At 39.1% G+C, this 20,175-nt stretch overlaps 1 protein-coding gene across 1 annotated transcript; it reads left to right on the top strand.

Moving 5' to 3' along the window:
• The first annotated feature begins 2,147 nt into the window (after window positions 1-2,147).
• On the top strand, window positions 2,148-20,138 carry pygmb (phosphorylase, glycogen, muscle b). The gene is made up of 20 exons (XM_026936673.3): window positions 2,148-2,526; window positions 4,332-4,433; window positions 5,181-5,259; window positions 5,373-5,476; window positions 5,615-5,746; window positions 7,258-7,369; window positions 7,600-7,682; window positions 7,831-7,974; window positions 8,535-8,627; window positions 9,256-9,402; window positions 11,888-12,051; window positions 12,312-12,426; window positions 13,290-13,391; window positions 13,895-14,042; window positions 15,293-15,351; window positions 15,526-15,667; window positions 15,900-16,107; window positions 17,082-17,216; window positions 17,476-17,542; window positions 18,799-20,138. The coding sequence occupies exons 1-20, from the start codon at window positions 2,284-2,286 to the stop codon at window positions 18,946-18,948; spliced, it is 2,529 nt and encodes an 842-aa protein (XP_026792474.1). The 5' UTR covers window positions 2,148-2,283; the 3' UTR covers window positions 18,949-20,138.
• Window positions 20,139-20,175: the final 37 nt, after the last annotated feature.

The following is a 20,175-nucleotide window of genomic DNA, read 5'->3' as shown; positions in this document are numbered from 1 at the left end:
TGAATGCACTTGTTCTAATGTGTTATTGTTTCAGTGGTGAAGCTTTCTGTTTATATAACATTTATGGAAGGAGTGTCCAGTGTCCGAGGTTTGTAAGGGTTAGGTTCTGCCACAGGAGAGTCTTCAGAACCGAGGAAAAGGCTTTGTGCTTTTTGGCTTATCAGTAACATGAGAAATTGTCTTGTAAATGTCAGGAGAGAGGGGAAAAAGAAGCTGTTACAGCCATTGTAAGTGATAGCAGTTCTACATGATGTTCTGCAACATTAGATAAACTGTTAGAAAGCATGAAAAGTTCTTCATTAGAAATTAAAATTTTAATTTGTTGGCAAATTGCTGTAGTATAAGAGGAATAAAACACTTCAGCATGTGCAGTTATTGGAAAATAATCCACTTTGGGCTATTATCAGTAACTGCTATACTTTTATATCAAGTGTTTTGACTTATAAAATGATTAAAATCTAAACTTCTCGAAAGCGTGAACATTTTAAAGTCTTGGTGTTCCAATGAAAACTGGGCAGTCACTTCATTTTATTTATTTATTTTTTTACTGACTCTGTTCAGTACAGATTAGTAATTTATAAATTGATTAAACAGTGGCATCTACAGGTGGCAATGAATATTCATTCCTGTGATATGAACCCATGTTCAGTTTCATTTCTAGTATTCTAATTACTTATTGTATCAATTCTTAGTGATGCTTTATACCGGGAATGGCAGATTGATTCCTGTTTCCAGGAGAATCACTAGGAAAAACAACCTCAACTCACTGTGAACCATCCCCAAGCTATAAATAATCATCAGAACCAAATTTATTGGCCATGTATGCTTGTACATACCATGAGTGATACCCACAGTGTATACCTTAAATATGACAAATTGCAGTGGACATACTTAACACCTAACACAGTGTGTATATATATATATATAAATATATATATATATAATCACAACATGAGGTAGGTGCAACAGACAATAATCAGATAATCAGTGACAGTGGTTCAGTGGTTGCTGCTGGTTTTGCTCAAGCTTTCAAGTTGCACAGTTGCAAGTTGCACAGAGATCAAGTGTAAATTCACAGGGCTGGGAACCTGTGATCTAAAGCATTGCTTGTTCAGTAGTGATTCTGTAGTGATCATGTCTGAGGGAGGGTTCAGGGAGGCTGACAAATTGCCCATAGCAATGCATGGGCTACAGTTGATTATTATACACCTACAAAGTGGACTTATATGGTAGGTTTACCAGATCCACTGCCACTGAGCCCAAATACTAGCACAAGGTCAGCTGCACGGGAAAATCACACAATCTGGCAACTTACCCAGCAACAGCCCGCCCCATCCAGTGCAATAACCTAACGGACATGAGAGTGAGCGCGCGCCTGTAGGGCATTCAATAGTGATGGAAGTTCCGGCTCTTTACATTGAGTCGAATCATTTGGCTCAGTTCACTAATAAGAGTCGACTCTTTCATCTCCCAAACGGTTCATTGCCGGTTGTTTTCCCTTCTAAAGAGGACAAGGTTTGGGATATTTTGACCAGTGATTGTTTTTCTTTGCATAACTATGCTTGCACTTGTTATTTAGAATCTTACTCTATATTCTAAATAACAAAATAACATTACTATACGTAATCTTGTCTCCACCCTGTGTGTGTGGAGTTTGCATATTCTCCTCGTGTTTCAGGGGTTTCCTCTGGGTTCTCTGGTTTCCTCCCCAGCCCAAAGACATGCACTGTAGGCTGATTGGCATCTCTAAGTTGTCCGTAGTGTGTGAATAGGTGTGAGAGTGTGTGTGATTGTACCCTGCGATGGCTTGGCACCCCGTCCAGGGTGTCCCCCACCTTGTGCCCCGAGCCCCCTGGGATAGACTCCAGGCTCCAGGCTCCAGGCTCCGGGTTCCCTGCGACGGATAAGTGGTAGTATGGAAAATTAATGGATGGATGGATGGATGGCGCTGCATTTCATAAAATCCATTTGAATAACTGTCAAATCTGCAAGGTACTGTAAAAGTGTAAGAATCCCTGCAGTAATGTGATTGTGTTTGAGCTTCATTAAGAAGATTCATTCGACACTGAGTACATCTACCAAATAGAATGCGAGTCGGTTCTCTTAGTTCACATCAAAGAGTCGATTCAAAGAACCGACTTCAATTCGTGAACGATTCAGCGCTACTGCAGCAGCTTAGAGAGAGAGAGAGAGAGAGAGAGAGAGAAGGAGAGAGAGAGATTAAAGCGTCGCGTCCCTGCAGCTCACTGTCTTCTCTGAAATAAAGCCTCTCATCCTGTCACCATGCCCAAGCCTCTGACTGACCAGGACAGGAGGAAGCAGATCTCAGTGCGCGGCCTCGCAGGGGTGGAAAATGTCGCCGACCTGAAGACCAACTTCAACCGGCACCTGCATTTCACCCTGGTCAAGGACCGCAATGTGGCCACGAAACGGGATTACTACCTGGCGCTGGCCAACACCGTGCGGGATCACCTAGTGGGCAGATGGATCAGGACACAGCAGCATTACTACGAGACGGACCCGAAAGTAAGCACGAAACGACCGCTTCCTGCGCTAATACCGGCTCCGTCCCAAACCGCGCACTAACATACTAACTAGGGCGGGTAGAGGTAGCCATGGTGACGCTATTCCACTGGCGGCACTCTGCTTAAGATGGCTACTGTGTAGTATGGTAGTGTGCAGTTCCACACGTAGCCATTTTGCGCAGTACGTGTGTATGTGTTTGTGTGTGCGCGCGCGCTTGTGTTTATAGTTTAGTAGGAACCGAATGTCCAAATAAACAGAGGAATATCTGATAGTTTTGACCTTGCAAGGACATTTGGCTGGTCCCTACGAGGGAAAGTCTTTTACCCCTCCAACAAAAAAGCTTAAAAAAAAAATATATATATATATATATATATATATATATATATATATATATATATGTAGTGAGGTTAGTGAGCTGAAGGTTAGGGTTAGATTTAGATGTAAACCAGCATTAATTAATAATAGCTGCATTAATCATGATGTCAGTGGAAGGTCCTTACAAGGATAGTAAGATTTTGTGTGTGTGTGGGTGGGTGGGTGTGTGTGTGTGTTCGTAATGTGGATGTATTTCATGGAAAACTGTCTAAAAATGAAATCATCTTATGCAGCTTTTACCCTTTTGAGTGCACTTCCTTTGAATCAACTGTCCCAGTGTTGCCAGATTGTAATTTCCTGCTCCACAGAGCATAGCTAAATTCAAATTTGATTCAAATGAAGAGACTTTTGAAATGTATTTTTTAAAATAAATTATTTATTTGTAAGGAACAGAATTCACTTGGAAGAGGTGCATGATTTTATTTCTATGGAATTGTGTATAGCTATGCATGGGATGGAGATGATAATACCCAATCTGGCAACCCTGTGCAGGCTGTTACATAAGTGTAATGTTAGGATTGATGTTTGTGCATTTAGGCTGCAGACTGAAAGGCGGAGAGGAGCCAAGTTCATTTATCACCTCTGCTGTAGAGCTGTGGAGCCCAATGCAGCTCACACTCACTTAAAACATCAAATTATATTCTGCTGGTGCAAATGTAGCCACATCGATGAAATGATTTCACTTTTAGGAAAAAGTGAAGTCTCTGTGTTGTAATGTTATCTTTGGTGTGTGTGTGTGTGAGACCATTCAGGATGAATGGCTGGCCTATTCACAAAGACAGTCAGACCTTTTCAGAGGCTCACCAATGCAGTTATTTATACACAAGTACAAATGCCAGGTCTCACACACACACACACACACACACACACACACACACACACACGTACACACACACAGTTGTTCTCGCTACTTCATTCCTGATGGTGACAGACCATAAGTGCAATCTGAGGTGATACAGACCAAGAGAACCCTTGGTGACAGATTGTAATGAAGGACTGAATAGCACACAGACCCAGCTGACGGGATTCTGCACTCATCACACGCAGCTCTGCATGGCAGCATTAACCCTCACTGGGCTGATCGTGTGTGTATGAGCGTAGATTAGCAACCTAAGCGATATGAAAGCACAAATAAAGTTTTACAGTTTACAGTTTTCATTGTATTGGTTTATGATATCTGGAAAATTGAGATGAAACAAGAGCTAAATCCCACTGGCGCCACTATCGGCAGATATTCAAATGGCATTGTGGGTAATGTAGGAAACTGCTAGCCAAGGTGAAAACAGACCAGCATGTCGATGAAAGAACAACTCAGAATTTCATTCCAAAAAAAATCGGACATCATTAAGAAATCACATCAGCTGACACCATCAGTTCAAATGTAGCCCAGTTACTCTCACTGAACACACTGTCTGTCCTCCCGTCTGCAGCGTGTGTACTACCTCTCTCTGGAGTTCTACATGGGCCGCACCCTGCAGAACACCATGGTAAATCTGGCCCTGGAGGGAGCCTGCGATGAGGCCACCTACCAGGTGAGATATGCAATAAAAACTAGTAGAGAATAAAGCTATTTTTGCTACTAGAAGAACTGAACAGCACTGTGATGCAGTGATGCAGCCTTCCCCAAATGACACATAGCACATTGTATCCTTTTGAAAAAAGAGAAGTGTGCAAATAATGAGAACAAGTGCCTTTCAGGATAGGAGGTACACTATATGGCCAAAGGTTTGCGGAACACCTGATCATCACATTCATATTTGCTTTTTGAACATCCCATTTCAGATTTAGTCTCCCTTTGCTGTTGTAATAACCTCCACTCTTCTGGGAAGGCTTTCCACTAGATTTTGGAGCATGACTGTGGGGATTTGTGTTCATTCAGCCACAAGAGCATTAGTGAGGTCAGGTACTGATGTCAGGTGAGAAGGCCTGGGACACAGTCAGCATTCCTATTCTTCCCAAACGTGTTCAGTGGGGTTGAGGTCAGGGCTCTGTACAGGCCACTCGAGTTCCTCCACAACCACCTTGGCAAATCATGTCTTCATGGAGCTCGCTTTGTGCACAGGAGCATTGTTATGCTGGAACGTGTTTGGGCCTCTTAGTTCCAGTGAAGGTAAAATTGTAATGCTACAGCATACAGAGACGTTCTATGTAATTGCGTGCTTCCAACTTTGTGGCAACAGTTCGGGGAATTCCCACATATGGGCGTGATGGTCAGGTGTCCACAAACTTTTGGCCATATGGTGTATCTTTCATGTACTTGATTAAACTTTTCTCTGTAGCTGGGCCTGGATATGGAGGAGCTGCAGGACATTGAGGAGGACGCAGGCCTGGGCAACGGAGGCCTTGGCCGTCTGGCAGGTTGGATTCAATATTATTCAGTTTGTCATTAAACTGAATGTAAGAGTTTTGTCATTCATTCTAGGCTGCCGGGTATTTAAAAAATTCTCCTCCTTCTTGTATATCCTCCATAGCTTGCTTCCTCGACTCAATGGCGTCTCTGGGCTTGGCAGCTTATGGCTACGGAATCCGTTATGAGTTTGGCATTTTCAACCAGAAAATTGTCAATGGTTGGCAGGTCAGTGTGTGTGTGTGTGTGTGTGTGTGTGTGTGTGTGTGTGTGTGTGTGTGAGGGCGAGAGAGAGAGAGAAAGAGAGAGAGAGTTATTAGATCTCAGATATAGCAGTTCCACATTCCTCTGGCTGATGTCTGACAGGTTGAGGAGGCAGATGATTGGCTGCGCTATGGTAACCCGTGGGAGAAGGCCCGCCCCGAGTACATGCGCCCTGTGCACTTCTACGGCCGAGTGGAGCACCATCCTGATGGAGTCAAATGGGTAGACACACAGGTACTGACATAATCAACACCAATGTGGTGTCCTGTCCCGATCATGAAATATGTTTTGCAAAAAGTGTCTCAGGCTAACAATGAGCCAGCTTCTTACAAACATCACAAACATTTAAAGGAGCAGTGTGTAAGTTTTAGAGCTCCCTGCTACTGTTGAGATGAACTTCAAATACAGTGAAAAATCCTTCCGCTTCCACACAACCGACTCCACACCTTCTATTAAAACTATATATGCCTCGTGAGATGCTTTTTAATGAAAAAGGAGAACTCTGTTATAGATGGAGAGGAGGGTATTTCCGGGCTGGAAATATGTAAAAACAAGCCTTTAATGATGAAACTAGCTAAATCTTGTCTCATAGTCTTTAAAATATGTATTTGAAATATTATTATTATTATTATTATTATTATTATATTCAGTATTAGTATGGGTGAAGAAACACTTTTAAACATCATAAACACATCTCCTCTAAGCCTGTATGTTTAGTGATGATGGTTTAGTGACAGACAAAATGAATGTCAATAATTCCAAGGAATTTACAAGATTCTTTTAAGCCAAGGTTTAAACTTTCTAAACTATCAAAACCTGTACATGTAGGTTCAGCTCTGATTTAATTGAATACATCTAGCTTTATTATTAAGATGCTAAAAAAGCACTTCAGGGTTTATTAGGATTTCAGATTTGAGTAGCTCTGCAATAATATGTAGCAACAGTTTATCTAATTCCATTACTGTGGAATGTGCATGGTGCCCATCTGACTGAAGTTAGGACTGCTCAGACTGCCTGTATAAACCGGTGTTGTGCAGTGAAACTTTCAATGGCCGTATGTATAATGACCTATGAATACATTCATAGCATGTTATAATGCATTAATACTGCATAGCATGTTATAATGCATTAATACTGCATTAATAAGACATTACAGTTCATAACACATTTCAGAATCTTTAACAGAATGCATTATAAGGAGTGTTTATAACACATTATATCACCAATACCAAAGAAATTCAGCTCCAGTTTGCTTGGTGCATTATGTTTAGTTGTAGACAAGTAATTTCACAAGCTGTAAAGTCTTTAAGTATGATTTCCTGATAAGTTTTCTAGTATACTTTTTTATTAACGAATAAAAGGTGCTCTGTACAAAGGTGGGCTGGGTTTCTGTGGTATTGGGGATGTGTTAATGTGAACACTACTTAAAATGCACCATGTTAACTCATAATGCATAATAAAGATAGCTACAAAGTGTAATGAATGTTCATAGATAATTCATAAATAACAGTGTGTATAATGGCTTATGAATGCATTGAAACATTATTCATGAACATGTTTGTAGTTTATTATAGGTACGACCTTCATTGAGGGTGTTAGCAGAAATTCTTTAGTTTATGGCACCTCTATTCACTTATTATAAAGTGTTTTGAAGTGGCATAGTCATTGTCTTGCCTTTATAGACATGAGTTGGTGTTTGATGTGAAAGAAGCTGTTTTTAAAGCATGGACGGTTTATTTGAACAGGTGGTTCTGGCCCTGCCGTATGACACTCCAGTGCCTGGATACAGAAACAATGTTGTTAACACCATGAGACTGTGGTCAGCCAAAGCCCCCTGCGAATTTAACCTCAAGGACTGTGAGTCCTTCATCATAAATCATTGCATATACTGTCCTTTTGTTGCTGATGCCTCTTAAATATCAGCACTAATATTAGATATTTTTATTCATTTGTAGAGACACTTATACACAGACTATTTTTATACATGACATACATGTAAGAGTTTGGATCCTAAATGCTTGTGGGAAAATCGGGAAGCAATCTGAACATCATGTTCTTAACACACTAACACACACTGTGTTTAACAGTTAATGTTGGTGGCTACATCCAGGCTGTTCTGGACAGGAATCTGGCTGAGAATATTTCCCGTGTGCTCTACCCCAATGACAATGTGAGTATAATTTTATGTCACCAATTCAAATGATCAATAGAAAAAAACACACTATGAAGTAATACCCTATTTTCACTGCAGGTGAATTGAATGTTAGTAAATAGCAGCTCTGCATTTGTGTGCGTGTGTGTGTGTGTGTGTGGGGCAGTTCTTTGAGGGAAAGGAGCTCCGTCTCAAACAGGAGTACTTTGTGGTGGCCGCAACTCTTCAGGACATCATCCGCCGTTTCAAGGCCTCTAAGTTCGGCTCGACGGAGCTGGTGCGCACGGACCTGACCAAGTTACCTGACAAGGTGAGAAGTGGAATTCTCACACCCTGAGGCTTATTGAAAGTCTTAATAGTTAAGCGTACAAGCATTTTTTTTTCTTTTCTGAAAGGTACAGTAAGACTGTAAGGTACTGTAAGACTAGATTTTGATAATGAGACAGTGTTAGTATCAACTGGAAGACAAACTTTGCCATAAAACATCACAAACATTTCTCAGTTCACATATACCTACTTAGATTTTTTATTTCCAGAGTATTTAACCTGAACTCATTTCTTTGAAGTTTAACCAAAAATGTTAACACACATAAGTATATATATATATATATATATATATATATATATATATATATATATATGTATATATATATTTTTTTTTTCTAACAGTGCAAGCAAGTTGACAAATCATGTGTAAATGCATTATGATTGATAAGGGTATGAAAAAAAGAAAACAGAGCAGCACACTTTACATTTTACTAATACATGTAATGCACCCTTATAATTCAGTTCAGTTTAATAATTCAGTATATTTTTGTCAGATTTTCTTTGCTGAGATTTTATCCTGTCTTGCTTTGTTTTGCCATTCAGGTGGCCATCCAGCTGAATGACACACACCCAGCCCTCGCCATCCCCGAGCTGATGAGGATCCTGCTGGATGAGGAGAAAGTGTCCTGGGAAACAGTATGTTGATGTCTATTTCATTGTGTACTTTATGTATGTATAACATACAATAGTAAAATTCTTTTCCAGGCCACTACTCCAGGCATATATTGATTATTATCCCTTGAGTCTGATTGGCCAGAAGGTGTTGTGGAGCGTCTTGTATAGTAGATGCTCCACATAACGTAATCCTAATAATAAACGAATTTTAAAAAGACGTTTATTTAACATTTATGGAAGGAATCTCCAGTGTCAGTAACAGTACGGTTTCTGCCACAGGAGAGTAGCAGGGCAGAGGATTTTGTGCTTTTCCAGTTTCTTGGTAACAAGACAAACTGTGGTCTTTACTAACTTTAAGATAGAGAAGAAAGAGAGGTTGGTGAACTAACTTGGGCCATGAACAACTTTAAATGTAGTTATAAATGGATAAAAAGTATGACATATCATTCATTACTAAATAAAAAAATGCTAGCCTGGACAAATTGCTGTGGTAAAAGGGAAATGGTGTGATGCGTATCAGGTTGCACCACCTCATCATATTTTGCTATTATTTTGCTGTAACAGCAGACCCCTATTATGTCTTATTCCTAACATGATCCTATCCTGCATATGTTTTCATTCCTCTTCTTCCCTCTCTCTCATCTCGCAGGCATGGGACATCACCGTGCGTACCTGTGCCTACACTAACCACACCGTCCTTCCAGAGGCTCTGGAGCGTTGGCCTGTTGACCTGTTCCAGAACCTCCTGCCTCGCCACCTGGATATCATCTTCGAGATCAACAGGCGCCACCTGGAGGTCAGCTGAGAAATCCTGATTATTATATTTAATACTATACTTCCGTATATAAACATTAGCAGAATGACAAGAACATTTGGACCCTGTTTACACCTGGTCGTTTTATGGTTCTTATATCTGGATTGTATGCCACATGCATTTACACCTGCAGGTTGAAACCTGCTGTATGATGGCCATAGTATGCAAACCAGCACTTGCCGAGGTGGACAAATCCCTAGCCGCTTTATTATTAGTATTAGTTTTAGTATGTGTTATTAATAGTTACAGCACCTTGCATAAGTATTCACCCCCTTGAACCTTTCCACTTTTTTGTAGTGTTACAATCTGGAATGGATTTAATTAGACTTACAGTGGAGTCTAAAAGTCTGAGAGCACTAGTGAAAATGCTTCTTTTTTGCATTCCTTTCTCATTTAATACAACAATTTTCATTACAAATTATATTATTGACAACAACTTGAGTGAAAAGTAGAATCTTTGAAATATTTACATGAAATTCAGAGTTTCTTAGTATTTGGTACGCCCCCTTGTAGCTTTAATGACAGTGTGCACTCGAGCTGGCATGGATGCCACAAGTTTGTGTAAAAACTTATGATCCATTTAAGATCAAATCCACAAACTGTCAGATTTTCCTCATGCCCAATCTCAGTAGAAGAGATTAGGCATGAGGAAAATCTGACAGTTTGTACAAAGCAGCTAACATGGTCAATATCACACATTCTCTTAGATTTAAATAGAGACCTAGAAATAGTGCAGAATCTTAAATATTAAATATTCAAGATACTGAACATTTACTTTCTTTATTTTAAATATTTCAAAATTCTAAAATCTTCTGTGTATTTCCAATTTTAAATGAAAAAAAAAAAGATTCCCAGATTTTCACTTTGGTCTCAGAGATTTGGACCCTACTGTATATGTCATGAATATGCACAAAATAGGCCGTAATTATTGAAGTGGGGGAAAAAAATCAACCTAGTTAAATTATTTACAAGTAAAAAACATAAAGCGGTCATTTAATAAGTATTTACCCCCTGCTGTGTAACCTTTAAAGTAGTTCATGTGACTTCTGAGGGCAATTCATCAGTTGCCATCAGAAGTCACATGATTAGATGAATGGAGTCTGCCTGTGTGCAATTAAAGTGTCATGTGTCCTCAGTATAAGGACACCTGTTCCTAGAAGACCCCAGAGTTTGTTAGAGAACATAGCTAAACAAGCAGCATCATGAAGACCTCTAAAGGATCTTTATAAGAACTATAAAAACAACTCTGGGACAAAGTTCTGCAAAGTATTAATTAGGGTTTGGTTATGAAAATATTTTTAAAAAACTTCTTTTGCTCATTGTTTCCTATTGTTTTATGAACAATATTGTTGCTGCATCAAATCCTTTTTATGGCTGTTTTAATTTAAACTCAGAAGTTAGAGGAGAGTGTGGACAATGTGTGGTGTGACAATGTATTGGAAGTCTTTTTGATTGTCTAATGTGGTTTGCAAAGATAGATGTATTTCCACTTGAGTAACATCTGGTTAAAGTTTGTGTCAGACCACATCACATGGTGCAGTTAGGTCTGGGTTGCATTTACATGTACACTTTATGTAAATAATCCCTCGCTGGGTATAGTCCTGATATTCAAAACATTTATATGATACACTTAGGTGGAATTGGGGTTTTTGTTTCCTATTTTGCAATAGGCATTCATAAGACCAAATAAAAACAGGTCATGCTTGTCAACATCAAAAGTGTTGGTTGAGATATAAGATGTGTTTGATATAACATAATAACATAGCATTAATTTATAGCATATGTTTGTTTGCCAATGAAAATTTATCCAATTTATTTACTTGAAAGCATGGAAATATTGGCGTAAAATATGTAGCATATGCACTGGAACAAAAGTAGTCAAAAGGCTTTTATGTTTCCTTCACAAACTTTACAAACTGTCAAAGCATTTTACTGATAATAAATGTATAACAATGTTGTTTTGTTACTGTATACAAATTGTAAGCCATTTTCAATGTTAGAATTTTGGAATTGGTAAATTGTTAAAGGTTGTTAAATGTTAAAGAATGAGATGGAGGCCTAACTGAAAAAACTTAGAGCAGGGAAATGTGGTCATGGGTGACTCGAGGGTTACAGCTGTATTTTTTCAGCTGAGGGACACTGTCTTTGTTGACATTTCATGATATTGATGAAAGAAAAAAAATAGTTTGGCATTGCTGAAGCACTAACTATGCTTATGCATCTATAACTATGCTATATGATTACATAACTTACATAACCAGATCCAGCTAGTCTGTAAGGTTGAAAGATGTAAAATATTATTAATTTTCCAAAAAGAACTTTCTGATCCGGAATGTAAATGGGTGTTTGGGATTTACTTGTAGGTGATGCTGGAGGTTGTCCATCAATTTATTCTTGTTTCAGTGTGGTGCTGATCAGTATATCTCTTTATCTCTTCAACCGCCCCTTCTTCTCTTCCTCATGTTAGCGAATCTCCTCTCTGTACCCCAACGATAATGACCGTTTGAGGCGCATGTCTCTGATCGAAGAAGGAGGACTGAAGAAGATCAACATGGCTCATCTGTGCATCGTTGGCTCTCATGCTGTAAATGGCGTGGCTCGAATCCACTCAGAAATCATCAAAAACACAGTGTAAGAGTCAAACACTGCATGTAGGATCAGATTTAGCTGCTACACATGTGCTGAGAAGCTTTTCTGGGGGAAATGACTTACTAGGCATGTAGAAATGTGACATCCTGATCACCAGTGTTTATAGAGCATGAAGCTGAAATGACTAAACACCTTCACAGTACACTGGAACATCTTGTTATATAGATTTACATTAGCTGAGTTACGACGTTATCACATACTCTGGTAAATGTCAATTCCTGAAAACAGTGTTTTGTCTCTAGGTTTAAGGACTTTTATGATCTGGACCCACAGAAGTTCCAAAACAAGACCAACGGCATCACCCCTCGCCGCTGGCTGGTCATGTGCAACCCTGGCCTGGCGGAAGTCATTGCTGAGGTGAGAGGTGCCAAAAATAAACACACGAATGATCTACATAATGAATATGTGATAGACGATACTGCAGATAATGACAAGTGGAAAGCTCTGCCCTACTTTCAGTGTGGTGCTTATTATAAGATGATAAGGTGGTCTGGGAAAACACATCGGGTATCACTGTGGCTATATTCTGTCCAAAATGATGAAAAATGTCTTTTTTTATTTGGCAAAAATTGTGGTTTTTGCCTATAATAAACTTTGACGCCTCTATTTTAAAAAACAAATATTTTTCACACAAGTGACATGGAATTTTTTTTTACATTTTAATCTTGCCTTGGCGATCTTCCTGCAATGATCATGTTGGACAATGAGGCAGTTTAACAAACATGGTGGTAAAAACAGTTAGTCTGCTTAAAGATGTCGAAAATTGTGAGTTCTTCGCACAGCTGTTGCCTAGCTATGTGCTGTAGCAAAACAGACATTAGCCTAATCGGTCCAATTCAGTATGTAATCAGATACTAGCTGGCAAAATGTCTGCGGTGCTCCTGTGCTACACTCAGAATGGAAAGTTTAAATGTGATTTTTGCTTCCTCATCTCACTATTGGAGGTAATCAGGCTAAAACATATTTCAGTTTAGGAAAACCTATAGTTTTCAGAACTATATAAAGCAGAACATTTCACCAGATGAAGAGTTTTCCCAGGCTGCCACACATATATGAAGCATTTGGAGGATGCGTAGACAGTAAATGAGAAATAGTGCTGCATGGCTTTTTTGATATGTGGCTTATTATAAGATCCAGCATGTATAGCGTCTTGTAAATGGAGTGAAGAGATAAAGGGGTTTTAAAGGTTGTGCTATGTAATCCTGTACGTTAAACATTAGCGGATCGGTGAGGACTACATTCGTGATCTGGATCAGCTGAAGAAACTCCTGGAGTTTGTGGATGATGAGGCCTTCATCCGAGACGTTGCCAAGATCAAACAGGTGAGGAGACGACTCGAGCTCATCCTCAGTATTGTCTGTGCTGAGAGACAGATGATGAGAATATCAAAACTTTGCTGTTACGCAACAAATAACCTTGAATGTTGGTTTCTTTAATTGTAAGATTTAAGTGCATGTTGTGCCTTTTTTGGTCATCAGCTTTTCTCAGTCCTGATCATTTTCTTTTTTTTTTTTTTTTTTTTAAAATCTTTATCTGTTGTGTTTTTGTTTGAGAAATTGTTATTTAAAAACCCAATTTAACTAAAAAAACTTAAATTGTCTGTTTGAGCTCCTTAAAATATGTATTGTAACACATTTTTCATATCAAACAAGTCTTATAGGTATATTGGAATAGAAAGAACACTACAAATAGTGGCACGCCAGACCACTCTTATAGAAAAACAGGTTAAATCTAGCACCATAAATGTTCTTTGGTTTGTCTTTCTAGAGGAACCTTTACTTCATATACTACTGTTTTAATCCTTTTACCTACTTTATATATGCAGGAGAATAAGATGAAATTTGCTGTGCACCTTGAAGAGCATTATAAGGTGAAAATCAACCTGAACTCCATGTTTGATATTCAAGTGAAGAGGATCCATGAGTACAAGAGGCAGCTGCTGAACTGCCTGCACATCATCACGCTCTACAACCGTAATTACGCCATTTCATACAACTCGTCTCATCACCAGTGTCTAACAGTAAAATGATAGCACCCAGTTCCCTTTACACTTAGACACACATCACTGTGACATTTCCAGTCCACTGTGAATTTTTCAGTGAAATTTAATGTAGAATGTTTGCAATAGTTTAAAAAATATTTATTTATATATTTCCTAAAAATATTAACTTTCCGAAGTATTAACATTCAATTTTAATTATTCAAATGCCTTCATATGTGTGACCTTTACACCTGTTTGTTTCATGTATCATGAGTGTCAGTGTAAGGGTCATCTGCATAAAAATACAGGAGCAAATTCAACCACGATTTAAAATTGTTTAAATCTAATCACCCAAACTACTTCTGGAGGTCTGGGACAATATTATAGTCATATGTTGTATAAGTATATAATAGAACTGTCTCTTCAAGTCATATCACAGCTAATTAGGCAAGCAGAAGACACACTCACCTGATGAGTTTGAAATATAAAAATACAGAGAAACACACAAGCACCTCCCATTAGTCATAACTAATAATTAGTCATAACATCATAACGCAACAACTGGGTAATGATACAAATTCCACAATGAGGATATGTCAGCTGACTATTATTTATTAACTTCCCACCATATTAGAGAATAAATATATGCCTTACCTCTTCAGCAAAAAGCTAAAACTCTTTCTCTCTCTCTCTCTCTCTCTCTCTCTCTCCCTCTCTCCCTGTCTCTCCTGATGGATTGGCTGTGACTCTTGTCTGTCACCATGCATTCAGACTACTGTCATGCCTAAAGTTGACATATTTGAGTTTGCATATGACGTATGCATACGACGTATGCATACATATTTTCCAGCAATTCCAACCCGATACTTCTGACACAGCGCTTATTGTTAATTGTTGTTGTCATGACGACTCAAAGCAGCTCAAGAACATGACATTATAAAGGATTTTTTTCTCCCCTGACTCAATATTTTTATCATTTCTAACAATATGCACTGCAGCTTTAACATTTGATGTATTTTGCATTGTGCATATTTCATGGCTAATTTTTTAATTGCTGTCAATTATGGAAAATATCTCAGGCTGCAGTTTGAGTTGTCTGGTTCATTAAACAAGGCTGGTAGTGGGAATAGTTTTATACAGACTAATTTGTTTGACTATAGTGCTGCATTTCATTTCAATCAACACTTCAGTCAATTAACCCTCGTCTCAGAGCTTAAATAACACTAATGTGTCTCCACTCAGGCATCAGGAAGGAACCCAACAAGGCCTGGACACCCAGGACGATTATGATCGGAGGAAAGGTGAGAGTGATCATATCTTCTTTCACTTATTTTCCTGACTTGTGATTATGTGGATAAATGAGTTTTGCTATTTTTCTCTCAGTGGCTGACTGGGAATTAAATAGTGAGAGGTTTCCTGTTCACAAATAACCTATTCTTCTGAATTCTGCTATGTCATTGGTTATTTTACACCAGGCTGCTCCAGGCTACCACATGGCTAAGATGATCATTAAGCTCATCACGTCTATTGGAGAGGTGGTGAATAACGACGCGGTGGTGGGAGACCGCCTTAAAGTCATCTTCCTGGAGAACTACAGGGTTACACTGGCTGAGAAAGGTGTGGTGTTTTACTATAAACTCAGAATGTTTACCATTTGCATATCTTACAAAAGGTTATTGTCCTACTCTAGATAATTCCTTGCTTCATATCTGCTTTTTTTGCCCTTTTGTTGGATCAGTGGTCATGTAAAGTTGCATTATATTTAGATTTTTGTTTGAACTTTTTTGTTAGGCGTATTATTTTTTTGCCAATTATTTCTATTTTCTGCTTCTCTACCTTCTCTGTGTAGCAATCCCAGCAGCTGATCTCTCTGAGCAGATCTCCACTGCAGGGACAGAAGCTTCTGGAACAGGAAATATGAAGTTCATGTTGAATGGCGCTCTGACCATCGGCACTATGGATGGAGCCAATGTGGAGATGGCGGAGGAGGCCGGAGAGGAAAACCTCTTCATCTTTGGCATGAGAGTGGAGGATGTCGAGGCCTTGGATAAGAAAGGGTAAAAAAATTGTGGTTTTTATGAATCTAGGTAGCTAATTCTATCCCTCTGTGACAGACCCATCGTGCATTGGACAAAAAATGATTTAGTGTATACAGATGTTTCTGCATTATTAAAGTCTGATACGATATCCACATCGCAGTGAAGGAGGTGTGGCCTCTGTACTAGACCATCTCAGTGAAGGAGGTGTGGCCTCTGTACTTGTCAATCTCAGGGAAGGAGGTGTGGCCTCTGTATTAGATCATCTCAGTGAAGGAGGTGTGGCCTCTGTACTTGTCAATCTCAGGGAAGGAGGTGTGGCCTCTGTATTAGATCATCGCAGTGAAGGAGGTGTGGCTTCTGTACTTGTCAGTCTCAGTGAAGGAGGTGTGGCCTCTGTACTTGTCAGTCTCAGTGAAGGAGGTGTGGCCTCTGTACTTGTCAGTCTCAGTGAAGGAGGAGTGGCCTCTGTACTAGACCATCTCAGTGAAGGAGGTGTGGCCTCTGTACTTGTCAATCTCAGTGAAGGAGGTGTGGCCTCTGTACTTGTCAATCTCAGTGAAGGAGATGTGGCCTCTGTACTTGTCAATCTCAGTGAAGGAGGTGTGGCCTCTGTACTAGACCATCTTCGTGAAGGAGACATGGCTTCTGTACTGAAGGATGTGTGCGTTTTTTGTTAGAGAAAATGGAACAATTTCAGCTAAGCAGTGATTAATTTTTCTGTATTAAAACCATCAATTGTTTTAAATGTAAATTCTATACATCAGCTCGATGATCACGCTGTAGTGTCTTGTAAGGAGACGTTCCCATTCTGGTCTTGTCCCATTTTGCAAAAATATGTTTTAATTGAAATGGGACTCATTTCAATTAAAACATATTTAAATATTTAAACATATTTAAATAGAGATTTTCATTTGTTTGAATGCAAAGTTAAAGTGGTCATTTCAAACACAGTTTAAAAAATATATTTTTCCCCATACAATTATGCTTTCCAGGTACAATGCTGCTGAGTATTACAGCCGTATCCCAGAGCTCAAGCAAGCCATTGATCAGATTTCTGGAGGATTCTTCAGTCCCAGTCAGCCAGACCTCTTCAAGGACATTGTCAACATGTTAATGAATCATGACAGGTCAGAACTAATTCCTCCCTGGCAGGAAACTAGACCCTTCCTCTATTGCATGTGAAGAGGCTTAGAATAAGAAAAGTTGCATGTTTATGATTATGGATTAGTAACATTATACTGTCTTTTACACACATGACCTGCTGTGTTCATTCCTCTATTATCATTCCAATTTTCTATCTTCCTCTCCATATTCTTGGCACATGGAACTTCTTAATTAAATATCCTTAACATTGTTTTCTGTGTTCTCTGTGTATCCTTTTTGCAGATTCAAAGTATTTGCTGACTATGAGGACTACATTAAATGCCAGGACAGAGTTAGCGCTCTGTACAAGGTTAGTGCATGGCAACTTTTGAGTAGAGGTTGAAAAACAATAGGCACTACTCTAAATGCAAGTACATAGAAATAGAATACTCTGGAGGTTCTAATCTGTCAGAGAAAGTACTGCATGAAGGTATTGTGTTTCCCAATGTACAGAATGTACCCTGAAATTTAGAACAGGGGTCCTTAAGGTTCAACGATTGGTTCCATTTCTCTAACCAAAGATATAAAAGATTAGGGTATATAATAGGGCTTATAAGGGTAACCATCAAACCCCAGGTTAGTACCCTATTTTTTGAGAATGTAGTTAAATGTATGTGTTATTTGCTTCATTTAATATAAACTTTACTCAAGCAGACACTCTGACAAGTGATCAGAAGGTTGGGGTTCAAGCCCCAGCACTGCCACGCTGCCACTGTTGGGCTCTTGAACAAAGCCCTTAACCCTCTCTGCTCCAGGGGTGCTGTATCATGGCTAATCCTGCTCTGACACAGGCTAGGATATGTGAAGAGGGGAATTTCACTGTGCTGTAATGTATATGTGACAAAATAAAGGCTTCTTCTTATTCCAAGGAGACCTACAAAACCAAAGCACTTAGTATAAACATGCAGTTGTAGCTGTGTTTTACAGCTTTTGTAACACAATTGAGTACCAGCACTAGCACTAGTTAAATTGTAAATCGTAGCTCTCTCTCTGTTCTTCATCTACCTAAGCTCCCTGGGCAAAACAAAAACTATTTTCGACTTGTTTCTTTCCTAATACTTGGTTATGCCTGCCCTTGACTTAATAACATCTCCAGCATCTCGATGTAGTTCCTGTCAATTTTAGCCCACTTGCACACAATTCAAATAATTGCCCCAAATGTTTTCTATGGGATTTTACATGCCAGTCAAAGTGTCAGAGTGTTTCATCGTGCTTACTAAACAAGTCACACACAGGTTTGACCCTATAGTTGTCATCCTGCAACATAGGAGTGTCAATGTTCTGTTCTGTTTGGACATGAAGCATAAAAAGCAAACCTCATAGTCTGACCAACAACTAGCTGAACTTGCATTCCTCTATGTGCACTATCTACTGAAATTTTATATTCAGATGCTTCTATTAGTGGCAAAGTTTTTTGGCCAGGGAGCTTATCTCACACTTTATCTCACATATGATGAGTCTTACAGCACTTTCTGTCACTGTCTATACTTGTCTATGCCTGGATTGTATATAAATATAAATATAAATTTAAAGCTGAACTAATTATTGATGGCGCTCTCCAAACAGAACACAAAGGAATGGACCAAGCTGGTGATCCACAACATTGCTGGTTGTGGCAAGTTTTCCAGTGACAGGACCATCTCTCAGTACGCCCGTGAGATCTGGGGTGTGGAGCCGAGTTTGGAGAAGATTGCCGCTCCAGACGACCCTCGCTAGGCAGCTACTCAGCATTCAGAAGCTCTTTTCACTGGAGTTGTTCTCACATTTAGTTAATTTCTGCAGTGTGGTTGTGGACCTGTGTCTATGTGATTCTGTCTCTGTTTGATTGTGTAACCAATGTCTCCCTGTCCTGTGAGATCTGTTTCCCCGGTGGCCTCAGTTTCAGAAGTTACCGTCCCGCTTTCTGTGCGGTGTGTAATAACACGAGAAAGGAATGTTTTATTGATGTTAACTGATACTACCTTTCAGATGAAGTAAAATCTATGTAGCGTCAGTTTGGGAACAGTAAGCTAAGCATTTAAATAGTTTTAATATATGTTTGAATGTATCATTGTGGTCCGTCTAGTTTGTCTTCCTCTCATTAACCAAAGAACAACCCAGTTATGGAGAGTTCACATGGACCCACTGTGACGTATAGAGCAGCCAGTGAAGCTTTGACTCTGTCTGTCCACGTCTCATATTCAGCTACATGGATGACTGTTACTTGCTTGGGCTCATTGAGATATTCCTGCATGATTTGGTGTGTAGTGTTTCTGAAGTGTTTTATCATGTTTTTAATATTAATAGAGGCTGTTCATTAATCACATCACATCACACAAACTGACATTCAGTCATTAAAGCTCACTTGCTGTTCATAATATTCATGTAAATCTCACAAAAAGCATGGAGATGTAGTGTGGCACCTCTACATACATGCTGTATTGTACTGTCTTTGCTCCTGCACTCTCAGTTTAACAGCAAGCGAAGGAAAGCTGCCTTAGTCTGTGTGTGAACATGTGTGCTAGTGTGTATGACAGCCTATAGATGATGCAGCTTCCACCGATCTGTACTAGCCCTCAGCGTAGACACTGGTGAACAAGCCACTTTAAATAAACTTATAGATTTCTAATTTATGCTTAATATATATAGAAGTTTTAAGAGTGTCTGTTTTAAACAAAGTATTCTCACTGGAGTGTGGAAAATACTAAAGTGTGTTATATCATTATATAATATTATTAATAATAATCAACTAAGAGATGGCTATATGTATATGACTATAAGTTATGGCAGTTTGGAACTGTGCCTCTAGTGTACTCTGAATGTTATTCCTCTGTTGGTTGTAATAGCTGACAGATCATACAACATGGGCCAATATCTCTCACAGAAAACCAACTCAAAATAATAATTAAATAAAGTATACCACACAACACATGCCTACTGTCTCTCTGTCATGGAAAAGACTAT

Source organism: Pangasianodon hypophthalmus, chromosome 4 (genome assembly GCF_027358585.1).
Source record: "Pangasianodon hypophthalmus isolate fPanHyp1 chromosome 4, fPanHyp1.pri, whole genome shotgun sequence".
Classification (NCBI taxonomy): Eukaryota; Metazoa; Chordata; class Actinopteri; order Siluriformes; family Pangasiidae; genus Pangasianodon; species Pangasianodon hypophthalmus.
Note: the sequence above shows the minus strand (reverse complement) of the source record. Positions and strands in the feature narration are given on the sequence as shown.